This window comes from Thamnophis sirtalis, unplaced genomic scaffold (genome assembly GCF_051295495.1).
Source record: "Thamnophis sirtalis isolate CommonGarterSnake01/CBP01778 unplaced genomic scaffold, rThaSir2_p1.2 scaffold_11, whole genome shotgun sequence".
NCBI classification, from domain to species: domain Eukaryota; kingdom Metazoa; phylum Chordata; class Lepidosauria; order Squamata; family Natricidae; genus Thamnophis; species Thamnophis sirtalis.
This window is the reverse complement of record NW_028261391.1, coordinates 4,686,533-4,700,281: the sequence shown is the minus strand read 5'-3', so window position 1 is coordinate 4,700,281 and position 13,749 is coordinate 4,686,533. Positions and strand designations below refer to the sequence as shown.

The 13,749-nt window shown below is 44.1% G+C and overlaps 1 protein-coding gene across 1 annotated transcript in view; it reads right to left on the bottom strand.

The window, feature by feature from the left end:
- Window positions 1-7,545: 7,545 nt before the first annotated feature.
- Window positions 7,546-13,749, bottom strand: part of EIF2B5 (eukaryotic translation initiation factor 2B subunit epsilon) — a 30,956-nt gene continuing 24,752 nt past the window's right edge. Inside the window, exons 14-16 of the mRNA XM_087725095.1 lie at window positions 10,435-10,560; window positions 9,131-9,241; window positions 7,546-7,876 (exon numbers count right to left, since the gene is read on the bottom strand). Of these exons, the coding sequence (XP_087581221.1) occupies window positions 7,811-7,876; window positions 9,131-9,241; window positions 10,435-10,560 (303 nt within the window). The 3' untranslated portion in view covers window positions 7,546-7,810. The remainder of the gene's footprint in view (window positions 7,877-9,130; window positions 9,242-10,434; window positions 10,561-13,749) is intronic.

Below are 13,749 nucleotides of genomic sequence, written 5' to 3'. Positions count from 1 at the left end.
TTGTTAAGGGGATCGTTGCCGTTGTTAAAAAGTTAGTTAACACGGTTGTTAAGTGAATCTGGCTTCCTCATTGACTTTGCTTGTCAGAAGGTCGCAAAAGGGGATCGCATGACCCCGGGACACTGCAACGGTCATAAATATGAGCCAGTTGTCAAGCATCTGATAGTCCTTGACTTACAACAGTTCATTTAGTGACTGTTCAGTTACATCATCACTGAAAAATGTGACTTATGACCATTTTTCTGTGTTACGACCTTTGCAGCATCCCCATGTGATCAAAATTCAGATGCTTGGCAAGTGGTTCATACTTATGACCATTGCTGTGTCCCAAGGTTATGTGATCCCCTTTTGTGAACAAAGTCAATGGGGCAGTCAAGAGTCACTTAACAACTAGGTTACTAACTTATCAACTGCTGTGGTTCACTTAACAACTGTGGCAAGGAAGGTCGTAAAATGGGACACAGCTCACTGAACTAATGTCATACTGAACAACAGAAATTTGGGGCTCACTTGTGGTCGTATGTAGCAGACTACCTGTATTCAGAGGCACACCAAAGGCTGAAACTGAGCATATCAGCTGGAAAGCTGACAGCCCAGGGTTTGAGACCCGAGCACTACACGATAGGGGTGAGCTTCTGTTCCTTGCTCCAGCTCATTTAGCAGTTCAAAAGCATAGCAATAGCAATAGCAGTTAGACTTATATACCGCTTCATAGGGCTCAGCCCTCTCTAAGCGGTTTACAGAGTCAGCATATCGCCCCCACAGTCTGGGTCCTCATTTCACCCACCACGGAAGGATGGAAGGCTGAGTCAACCCTGAGCCGGTAAGATTTGAACAGCCGAACTGCTGAACTAGCAGTCAGCTGAAGTGGCCTGCAGTACTGCACTCTACCCACTGCGCCACCTCGGCTCTTCTGCTAAAGTGAATAGATAAATAGGCACCACTTCAATGGCTGTGGAAGCTGGATGTCAAAAAAAAAAAAGTCAGATATTTAAAGTTCAATTGTAGATTTGGAAACTCAGGTACTGATGTGACTGTGGTGAAGTCTGCCAATTACAGCTGTAAGTCGTAATGGTTGTAAAACATGACCAAACTGATTTTACCAGCTTTTTTTGCAGCTGTTATGACACAAAGGTCATTAAGCAAATCCATGCTTGGTAGAGGGCTTCTTGCCAAAAAGTGGAAGTGCCAGTTTTTGATAAAACCGTTAGTAAACACGATCACGTGACTGCAGGATACTGCAAACGGCTAGGGAAGTGGCCGTATTACTGGGCGTCCAGAGTTGGGTCAGATGGCTGCAAAGGGCGCCTGACCGTCGAACTTTGAATGTTAGGTCATAAGGCCCATCATAGCGAGCAGCCAGGGACTACCTGTACTTAGTAAAGCCACGTTTAGCGTAAGTGATACCGGGACTGCAAATAGTACCAATCAACCAGTCCTCATGGCTCGAGACCAGGTTATCTGAGGGACTGTTGCCGGTCACATCTACCCGACCCACCAGACTGGGGAGGCAAGGAACGTTTTGGGTGTCAGGGTTCCAGGTCTGACAGCGGGTCCTGTCCCTTAAGCTGGCGGGGCCCAGAAGGGCCTTCTCCGTAGTGGCTCCCTCCCTTTGGAATATCATCCCTTCGGAAATTAGATGGGCCTCCACTTCGACACTCTTTCGAAAGACCCTGAAGACAGTCCTCAAGTGCTTTGTCAGCGGGCTTAGGGCACCCAGAGTAGGATGGAGCCCATTAAGTGGCTGATATGAGTGCGTGCTATCGCTGGGGGTAAAGGGAAAGGGAGGGTTGTCTTTTTATTTTTATACGTTTTTTAATTTTTATATATATATACTGGTTTTTTTTGTTTGTAAACTGCCTAGAGTCACTGGGAGCTAGTAGATGGCTATATTGTTGTTATTTGCAAAGTTGTGTCCGACCCATTGAAACCCCATGGACAACATTCTTCCAGGCCTTCCTGTCCTCTATCATCTCCCAGAGTCCATTTAAGTTCACGCTGACTGCTTCAGGGACTCCATCCAGCCACCTCCTTCTCTGCCGTCCCCTCCTTCTTCTTCTGCCCTCCATCGTTCCCAGCATGAGGCTCTCCTCCAGGGAGTTCTTCCTTCTCCTTAGGTGGTGAAGTATTTGGGTTTTAGAAGATGATAGATGATAGAGAGAGAAAGAGAGAGAGAGAGATACTGTAGATATAGATAGATAGATAGATAGATAGATGGATGGATGGATGGATGGATGGATGGATGGATGGATGGATAGATAGATAGATAGATAGATAGATAGATAGATAGATAGATAGATAGATAGATAGATGATAGATAGATAGATAGATATTGAGAGAGGGCTTTGGTGACTCCATCCAGCCACCTCCTTCTCTGCCGTCCCCTTCTTCTTCTTTTGCCCTCCATCTTTCCCAGCATGAGGCTCTTCTCCAGGGAGTCCTTCTTTCTCCTTAGGTGGCCAAAGTCTTTTGAGTTTCCTCTTCAGGATCTGGCCTTCTAAAGAGCAGTCAGGGTTGATCTCCTCTGACCAGTTGGATGGCCTTGCAGTCCAAGGGACTCAACGCAGGAGTCTTCTCCAGCACCAGAGTTCAAAGGCCTCCGTTCTTTGGCGCTCAGTCTTTCTTATGGTCCAACCTTCACAGCCATCCATTGCAACTGGGGAAACCGTAGCCTTGACTAGACACACTTTTGTTGGCACAGTGATGTCTCTGCTTTTTAATATGCTGTCTAGATTTGTCATAGGTGGCTCAATGGCTATATACATTTTCTAAATGAATAAAAATAAAATTATAAAATAAAATTATAAATAAGATTAAATTAAATCTGGAGACCCTGGGTTTTAGTCCTGCCATAGCCATGAAAACCAACTGGAAGACTTTGGGCCAGTCAGCCTATCTCTCAAACCTACCTCACAGGGTTGTTGTGGGGAAAAGAGGAGGAGGAAGGTGTGTTGAAGATGTTCACCACCTTGAATTATTTATAACAACGACAAAGGGGGAGGGCGGCTCCAAAATAAATAAGTAAAACAAGAACGCAAGTAACAAGAATTCAAGCAAGGAAACTCAGAATGCAAGAATGGTTAAGAACTACGGTGTCAGGCCTGGAAGCCATCTTTTGCCTTGGGCCTTCTAGCCAGCCACATTTAATTCTGTGGGAAACTGGGAGGGGGGATTATATGGAGAATGGGGGAGATATATAGTCACAATAACATTCCTTTCTCAGAGAGTCAAGGCCATCTTGCCCTGCACGTGGAGGGGAGTGACTGGGAGGCATCTCCAGTTGGGACGGTACATTGATTGGACCATATGACGGACATGAGGGTCCTGGAGAAGGGATTTAGACTTTCCTTTGGGTGGAGAAAACCTGGAAGCTTTCAGATTCGGGTTTTCCCAGATGCGCCAACATGACATCTCTAATAAAATGGAACTTTGAGGAACCTCAAGCCTCGGAGTCCTCTTTCGTCTTACTTGGAACCCTGACATTAACCGAAATCTTCTTTTAAAAATTCAACCGGCTCCTCTGAACACCCATCCGGGATCCTGAGCCCTGAACGTCGAAGCGAAACCGAACGGCGCTAAGACTGAGCGAAGATGACATACAACAGGCTTTTAGACACATTCACACACACACACCACCGAGGTGGCACTTGCGGATTCCGATTTGACTTGCCACAAAAGATTTTTTTTTAAGCCTGAGGTGATGTCGGCATTCTTCTAGCACCGTCTCCAACATGACCCGTTTTTTTCAGATTCCAATGTATTGCAGAACAGACAAGTCATTCTTTGCATTAGAGGGCTTTAATGACTCCCTGAATGGAATATTAGCAGGGACGAGAGAGCGTGGCACGACAAAACCGCGCTCGACTAAAGCGCGCCCGATTAAACCGCGTCGCTGACGTCATCAGCAGGGCGACAACAGCGACCGCGGAGAAAAAAGGGCGCTTTAAATAGTGCTTTGAAAGCAAGCCGATTCACGTTAAGGTTTAGGGTTAGGTTTAGGTTAAGCGTTAGGGTTAGGGTTAGGTTAAGGGTTAGCATTAGGTTTAGCGTTAGGTTAAGAGTTAGGTAAAGGGTTAGGTTTAGGATTAGGTTTAGGGGGGTTAGGTTTAGGGGTTAATTTTAGCTTTAGCATTTACAGCGTGCTTTTTTCGTCGCGCTGTGATGACGTCAGCTACGCGGTTTCATCGAGCGCGCTTTAGTCGAACGCGGTTTTGTGGTGGAACCCGAGAGAGAGAGAAAAAAAGTGCTTCTTTCCCAGCATTTACAAGTAGATTTGAGAATAGTGGGTAAAAACACCAGAGTTAGTGTTCAAACTCTCCTCCACCCCCACCCCAAAAAACCCCAGGAAATGTTTCCCAGACATTTAGGTCACTTCACGAGACAATCGTGGGGGGAAGGGGGGGTTGCTATTCACTTTTTCCCGCCTTTCTAGGAAAGAATGGTGGCAAAATAAAGACACTGCCGTAGCAATTGCAGAGGTGAACAGATGTTGGCTTACTGGAGTCAATAAAATCCGATCTGGCCAATGGTTAAAATTTGAAGGGTGGCAGGTTGTCACCACCATTGTGAACTCAGGTTGTTGACTTCCGAATTCTTATCACCATCAAGAAAAGAGGCTGAGAATCCCATCAGCAATGGCAGTGGGACAAAAAGGAACAGCCTCGGTCTCCAAAGTTGGCAACTTTCCACACTTGTCCCAAAGGTGATTTTTTTTTTCCAAGAGGAAACTGGACTTTGTTTTTCTTTGAAGATGTTTCTCTCCTCATCCAAGAAGCTTCTTCAGCTCTGACCGGATGGTGGGGAAGGGAAGGATTTATACTCCTTGCAGAACAGCTGGTCATCTGCATCCTTTGGGGAGGAATATAAATCCTTCCCTTCCCCATTATCCGGGCAGAGCTGAAGAAGCTTCTTGGACTTCAAAGGAAAAAAACAACAAGAAGGAAGTCCAGTTGTCTCCTGAAAAAGCACCTTTGGGACAACCATGACCTGGATGACAGAGAATCTCCATAGACTTCTATGAGTTGTGGACTTCAACTCCCAGAATTCCTCAGCCAGCTCTGACTGGATGGCTCAGCATGGCTGGCTGAGGAATTCTGGGAGTTGAAGTTCCCGAGTCTTAAAAGTTTGGAGGGCCTAAAGGGTTAAAGATAGAACAAGCTACCATAGTCCTTTTTATCTGGCAAACTTCAAGTCACCAGTGTTCCAACGGACACCATTGACAGAAGTTCTCTGATGGTTTGAAAGCTGTCAGAATGAGCAGAATCCTACGCTGAGTGTCTCTGAGAAGCCTTGCTAGGATCTATGGGGAGTCAGTATGTGGCCAAAGTTGAACCACTAAAGTCGCACAGACAAAAACCCCACGTATTTGTCAGGGGTCGAAAAGAATCGACTTCAGTAGCTTCAATAGCAATAGCAGTTAGACTTATATACCGCTTCATAGGGCTTTTAGCCCTCTCTAAGCGGTTTACAGAGTCAGCATATTGCCCCCAGTCTGGGTCCTCATTTCACCCACTTCGGAAGGATGGAAGGCTGAGTCAACCTTGAGCCGGTGAGATATGAACCGCTGAACTGCAGATAGCAGTCAGCTGAAGTGGCCTGCAGTACTGCACCCTAACCACTGCGCCACCTCGGCTCTCTTCAAGAGACACACAAAACCCTTTTCCCCTCAAAAAACAAGGATGGGAGCCAACTCTCCCAGCTCCGAAGAACCAGACTTGTCAGCAAGATTGACGCGCAACCGAGCTGCAACGTTAGAGGCCTAAGAACACTTATTCGTTACAGGGGTTTCTCTTATCGACAAATGCTTTGTGAGGTAGCTGAGCATTTCCCCGTTTTATGCAAAGAGAAGTAAAAAAAGGGGGGGGGGGAGGACTCCGTGGTTCGGGATAACTTCACATTTCTAAGTGAGCGCGTATATAACCCTCATTTCAAAAAGAATTTTTTTTCCCCCTCCGGGAAAGTTCTTTCCTCTAGAGTTCAATTCCCTAGGTTAGGGTTAGGGTTAAAGGACAATTTGGCTAATGCCAGTAGCATCTTCTCTGTCCGGACTTATCCTACTGTCCTACCTTTCGTCTTTCTCTTTTCTGCTTTGCAGCTGGTTCTTGGACTCAATGGGACCCCTCCCATGGACACAAGCAAATGCAGGGAATTCCAAGAGATCTGTTTTTGAAAAACTCAAAACTTCTTGTGATCCTAACAGTTAAGATTTGACTTGGATTTGCACATCTTTTACTGCTTACCTGGACATTAGTAGACACCCTCTCCTTTGTCCCCAGTGGGTAACGTATGTATGTATGTATGTATGTATGTATGTATGTATGTATGTATGTGTGTGTAGTGTGTGTATCTCAAGCTAAATAGCTTGAAATAGATCTATACTAGTCTCCCTTTATTTACTTATCAGCACAAATGCTATATATATATAATATTTGTGCTGATGAATAAATAAACTAGTATAGATTATAGTATAGACTAGTATAGATTTATTTCAAGCTATTTAGCTCTCATCAGCTAGCCATACCCTTACTGGGATTCGAACCTGGGCTGTTTGTACATATTAGGCAGTTGTATTAGCCACTAAGCCACAGGCTCTCCTCCTATATATAAAGAGACAGACATCACGATCAGCGGAACTTAAATATATATTATCCACTTAGCTTTCGTTAGCCTATGCTTCATTATCTGAAGCAAAAAAATGACAAAGCTAATTATAGGTGGGAGGGGGAGTGGATGGGCCTATCACGAGCACAATGGCCAAATTGATCAATGATGTATAAAGGTGAATATCTTTTCAATGGTAGTTTTTACACTGACAATGTTAGTAGAGGCTATCAAAAGCTAAGTGGGTAATACATTTTAAGTTCCGGAGATCGCAATGTCTGTCTCTTCTTTTATAGTTAAACCTGGAACTCGTATTTTTAGGATAGTTTGAAAAATATGTGTGTGTGTGTATGTATGTATGTATGTATTTAGTGTCATATATGTATATATGTATATATACATATACATATGTATATGTATATACATATATGTATATTTGTGTTGTTTTTTATTTGTGCTGATAAATAAATAAAGGGAGACTAGTATAGATCTATTTCAAGCTATTTAGCTCTCATCAGCTAGCCATAACCTTACTGGGATTCGAACCTGTGCTGTAAGGGTATGGCTAGTTGATGAGAGCTAAATAGCTTGAAATAGATCTATACTAGTCTCCCTTTATTTATTTATCAGCACAAATTAAAAAAAACCACAAATATAACAAAGGCAACAGTAAAAATATTGGGTTTCTGTTGTGATGGACTCTTGTGACGAGCCGATTGACAGATGATGGAAGCAGTTAGCTTCCTCCCATAATTGGGGCTTACCAGGGGTTGTGACACTAAATATATATATGTATATTCATATACATATAAATACATGTATATATATATACACAAACACACACACACATATACACACACACATACACACAAACATATATATACATACATACATACGAAAAGCACACACGCGTGTGCGCACACACACCCTTAGAAAGACTTTAAATAGTACACAGGTCTCTGGTTTATCCAGCAATTGTTTCCTCCCGTCCCACACGTGGCGTCTGCCAGGAACATTAAATATACAACGAAATAAGCCACAGGATTGTCAGCCAGCCGAGAGTTCGAATCCCACATGCACAGGGGGGGCCATGCACAGGATTTCTTCTTGCTCTTCAGCCATCTCCTTTGGCCACGATGGGTGCTTTGGGCCTCCCTTCTTCTGAGAAAGAGAGCAAAGCTCGTCTTTCTTTCGGACGGAGGCCCCCAGGTCAGTTTCGCTCTCCTTCGGACGACTCTTCCTCTGCTTCCTCAAGCCACTTGATGAACTTCTGAAGCTGCAAAACAATGCCAGGGTGAGAGACGAGCGACATGCAGCTGCGGTGACACCTAGGAAGAACCACTTGAAATGTCTTGACAATAAACATACCCATAAAAATTCCTTTCATACCCTGTTTCCCTAAAAATAAGTCCTCCTTGGATAATAAGCCCAATTAGGCTTTTGAGCGCATGAGCTAAAATAAGCCCTCCCCTGAAAATAAGCCCTCCCCGGAAATATTGCCACACAGCAGCAGCCATGAGGTGACCACGCTCACCGCCTCCTGCACCTCAAAAATAGTAAGACCTCCCAAAAAATAAGGCCAAGCGCTTATTTCAGGGGTCAAAAGAAAATAAGACCCTGTCTTATTTTCGGGGAAACACGGTAGGTTGCTGCACTTCAGATCTTGGATTTCAACTGCAGGTGTCAACCCTGAAGCTGGCCCAGCCGAAGCCATCTTGGAGCTTCAGTGCTGCCACACTAGAGCTGAGGGATAGGGAGGGGGGATTAGAGATAGAGAGGTTTGTGTAGTCAAAATAAAATACTTTCTCTTGGGAACCAAGAACATGCTCACACCTGGTCGGAGGGAGGAGGAGTGATATCGCCAGACCTTCGAACGGTGCCTTGGACCATGTGACTGACTGTTTGGGGCTGAGAGAAATTTTTTTGCTTTTGATTAGGTGAAAAACCGCGGGACTTTTCGGAGTCGTTTTTCACCAGCTATGTGTCAAGATGAGTTTCCAGATAAAGGGAAGAGCTAAAGAACAGGGGTCGACTTGGGAGTAAGGCCACAGGTGGACGATGAATGGCCCCTCCCAGAGGAAATAAAAGAGGAGCGAAAGGGGAGTGGAGTTTGCAGGAGACCATTAGTTCACTTAATTGGTTCGTGACTCTCCAAGACTCCTTGCCAAGTTCTGCAGAGATCGGCCTGGCAGCTCTCCAAGCTAGATAAGGTTTGTGACTATAAATCCTCCCTGGAAAGACTTTGCTGGATGAGAATGAGCAGAATTCACAGTCAATTAATGAAAGGGTTTTTTGTTGGCACAAGAAATTTCTTTCATGCTCTTGGGAAGCCTCAGTCAGAACAGGGGTGTGGTTTTGCTTGGATTTGATTTTATACATTCTGCTTTTTATGCAGCAAGTTACTCTATTTGCTTTTATTGTGGTTTTAATGTTTGCAAACCACCTGGCATCTTGGGATGAGGTATAAATAGTTGTGATGGGTGGATATGGCTCAACAATCTCTTGATCCTCCCCACTGATGGTAACTCACCTGCTTGTTTTTACGAAGTTGCCTGCTTTTATCTGACAGGTCCCGTTCAGAAAACCAGGTGAGAATCATTTCTTCTGCTAAGATTTCCAGTTTATAGAATCTCAACAGGACCTACAAGGACCACAGGAGAAACTGGGTTTACATATGGTCAGGAACACTGGGACAGCGCTAAGCGAAATAAAGAATTACCGTATTTTTAGGAGTATAAGACGCACCGTTTTCCCTCAAAAAAAAAAGGATGAAAAACTGGGTGCGTCTTATACACTGAATACAGCATTTTTGGCCTACTGAAACCCCACTCCCTTTGCAACAATGGACGTGCAGAGGGTTTGGGAGGCTTGCAAAGTGCTCCTGGGGGCTGGGGAGGGCAAAAAAGGGGCAGTTTTGGGCGGGCCCTCAGCCCCCACGAGCACCCTACAAGCCTCCCAAAGCTTCTGCATACTCTTTTGTTTTGCAAAAAAACGGCCCATTTTGCAAAGAAATGGGTCATATTTTGTTTGTTTTTGGCCCCCCTCAGCCCCTTGGAGGACTCTACAAGCCTCCCAAAGCTCTACATGCCCTTTTTTTGTTTTGCAAAAAAACGAGGAATGCAGAGGGTTTGGGAGGCAAATTGCTGGGAGGTAGAGGCAGATATTGTTCCCTTGTTTTCCTCCCCAAAAGCTAGGTGCGTCCTATACTTCAGAGGGTCTTATACTCTGAAAAATATGGTACTTACAGGGGGAAACAGATCACCGAAATTAATGGGGAGGAACAAAGTTTGAAACATTCTTCTATCCAGGACATTAGGTGGTATTAGATGTCAATCAAGCTTGATGTGGGAAGACCCATGGGGGCATGGGCTCATGTGATCCCCCTTTTGCGACCGTATGACAAGCAAAGTCAATGGGGAAGCCAGATTCACCTAAATAACCGTGTTACTAACTTAACAGCTTCAGGGAGTCCCTTGACGACTGAGCAAGAAAGGTCGTCAAAGTGGCCAAAACTCACAATCACTGTCCCGCTTAGCAACCGAAATTTCGGGCTCAATTTTGGTCGTAATTTGAGGACTACCTGTCTTCATTTCCAACAAGCAAGTTACAGCAGAGGTGGTAGCTTAAACTGGGTGGACTCAATGTCTTTCCAAGCAATCGGGAACCTTTCAGGGATTGGCAAGCAAGTCCTTCACCCAACCTTGGTGACAGGAACATGGCACCTTCCCATGGATTTAAGAGACAGAAGGAAATCCCAATTCAACCAACAGGTCATTCATTGTTCAGCCCGGGGTCGACCTCCAGCTAGCCTGTCAACACCCACGGGAAGCTTACTTTGGTCAGAACCGTGGTCAGCTTCTCGTGTTCCAAGAAGAACTCTTCGATGGCATGCAAAGAATCCAAGTGATCGGACGGTCGCTTGATGTAGTTCTTGAAGAGCGGAGCCCAATTCTTCAGCAACTGGGAGAAAGGGGAGCAAAGAAGGTTGAATGGTAAAAAAAAAAAAAGGAGGGGGGTTTAAATAAACAAATAAATATATAGAAGAATCTGGAACTGGAAATTGTTAATAGCTCTTGCATTGAATGGAATGGGACGGAATAGAACAGAACAGAGGACAGAATATAGAATAGAAATTAGAAAAAGAATAGAACAGAATTTAGAAAAAGGGAATAGAATTTAGGAAAAGAATAGAATTTAGAAAATGAATAGATTAGAATTTAGAAAAAGAATAGAATAGAATTTAGGAAAAGAATAGAATTTAGAAAATGAATAAAATAGAATAAAATTTAGAAAAAGAATAGAATAGAATTTAGAAAAAGAATAGAATAGAATTTAGAAAATGAATAGAATAAAATTTAGAAAAAGAATAGAATAGAATTTAGAAAATGAATAGAATAGAATTTAGAAAAAGAATAGAATAGAATAGAGTGGAGTGAACAGAGTAGAATAGGATAGAATAGAATAGTAGATTGGAATAGACTAGACTAGACTAAACTAGAACTAGAAATAGAACAGAATATAGAATGGATCTGGAAGGGACCTAGGAGATCTTCTAGTCCAGCCCCCTCTTCAAGCAGATTTTACACCATTTCAGGTAAGTGCCTGTCCAGTCTCTTCTTAAAAACCTCCAGCGATAAAGCACCCACAGCCCACAAAGAATAAACATTGCTTTTTATAAAGCTATAAAATGAATATTGTTTTTCATTTTAAAAACAAAATAATTTTAATGAAGAAATTTGCAACAGGATAAAAACAATTGAAATATTAGAAGAGAAGCAAGAATTGGGAGTAATAAAGAAAGAGAGAAAGTAATATTTGTCTGTTTTTGCACATTTTTGTCAAGACCCTAATCCCCTTTTGAATATGGGCCACTTATGTTCTTCTCAAATTAGTTGACATTAGGAAGGTTTCACAAACCTTAGAACCTCTTCCCGTTTAAGCCTGTATTTCAGGCACCCTTCGGGAGGCGTGAAGTTATTACTTAAACAAACCGATTTATTTATTTGACTTATATACCGCTTCATAGGGCTTTCAGCCCTCTCTAAGCGGTTTACAGATTTTTAGCAAATTGAGTCAGCAAATTGCCCCCACAGTCTGGGTCAGAAGGATGGAAGGATGGATAGAAACAGGGGGGGGGGGCAGAAAGAGGCTTAGTGGTCCTTTGAATATTTTGCTTTTGTTTCCTTCTTTATTAGGGTCCATTTCTCAGTCAGCCAGATGTTCAGACTGGATGTGGCATTTTTATTTGCCTGTCGACGCCTTTTCTGAGAACCTGGGATCGGCAGATGTGAATGTCTGAATGAGGCTGAAGGTGTCATCGCAGGATGGAAGCTGACTCCCCAAACACAGGTAATCCTCTATTTACAGCAGTTCACTTAGTGACCGTTCAAAGTTGCAACGGTACTGAAAAAAATGGGGTATATGGCCCTTTAGTTACGACCTTTGCACCCTTGATCGCGTGAATCAAAATTCTGATGCTTGGCAATTGAATTTCATATTTAGGACCATTGCTGAGTGCGATCCCCTTTTGCGACCTTCTCACAAGCGAAGTCAGTGGGGGAAGCTCGGGAATTGTTCTCAATGCCGAGTGTTGAAGTGATGTGTTGTAGGCTGGGAGATAGATGATGTCGTATCCCTGCCCCTCTCTTCAATTTTGACCCAGACGGCCTCTTTGACCCGTCTGTCAAACCAGCGGTCCTCTCTGTCCAAAATGGGGACTTTGCTGTTGTCTAACGCCTTTGCCAGTTGTCCCAAAAGGTGCTTTTACAGGAGACAACTGGACTTCCTTGTTGTTGTTTTTTTCCCTTTTGAAGACGTTTCGCTTCTCCTCCAAGAAGCTTCTTCAGCTCTGACTGAATAGTGGGGAATGGAAGGATTTCCATTCCTTGCAGACAGCTGGTCATTTGCCTCCTTTAGAGCAGTGGTCCCTACCGCCCACTAGTGGGCGTTCCAGCTTTAATGGTGGGCGGTAGGGTTTTGCTGTAACTCTATTTTATAAAGTAAAGTTACTTCCCTACTTTATAAATCACCCTTACTGTGGAACCGGTGGGCAGTTAGAAAATTTTACTACTAACAGAGATACAAAAGTGGGCGGTAGGTATAAAAAGGTTGACTACTCGTGTTTTAGAGGGTCGTCGAGGCCACTTGGAGGTTTGTCTGTGTCCTCAGGGTCACCTGAGTGATGCGCCTGGTTCCTGTAGTCTGGAATTTTGTTTCCTTTGGAAATCCATTCCTACTCCCACACCATTCCAAGGGTCTTCATCCCAAACTGCATATCTAAATATGTGTGGTAGTAGGGATGGATTTCCAGAGGAAAAATTGCAGACTACAGGGACCAGGAGCATTACGGAGGATACAGATCAACCTCCAAGTGTTTCAAGGACCCTCAGGGGTGTCAAACTCAAGGCCCGGGGGCCGGATCCGGCCCGCAGGGTGCTTAGATCTGGCCGCCCTGAAAACAGCAAAGGACTGGCCCATGGTACCTCTGCCAGGGAAAACGGAGCTTGGGAGCCCGTTTTCTTTGGCAAAGCACTCAGGCCACCACAGGCGCGCCCCTGACATAAGTGACATCGAGCTGGCCACACCCTCCCTGCTCATGTCTACTCCACACACACACACACACCGAGGTCAAATGCAACCCTGATGCGGCCCTCAATGAAATCAAGTTTGACACCCCTGCTCTAAACGGATGCATATGTCCAACTGTCTTGCAAGGAATATAAATCCTTCCATTCCCTACTATCCTGTCGGAGCTGAAGAAGCGTCTTGGAGAAGAAGTTAAACGTCTTCAAAAGAAAAACCAGAAAGTCCAATTGCCTCTTAGAAAAAAAAACACCTTTGGGACAACCATGATTTCGATGACCAAGAATCACCATAGACTTTCAACATGAATGGCTTTATCTTTTTCTTCTTCTTTTCTTTCTTATCTTCTATCTTATCTTTCTATAAAAAAGGCTGTGTGTATGTATGCATGTATGTTCCAGCATAATTGTTCGAGCAATTTCAACACAGAAGACTTAACAAATGCTTGCGGGCGGGAGAGACAGCCCTGGGGTATGTCTGTGTGTGTGTGTTCCAGCATAACTCTAGAACGCCTGGCCCATTAAGGAGAGCAAGCGCGGCGTCCTAGAGCAGCAATTGTTTGTGATG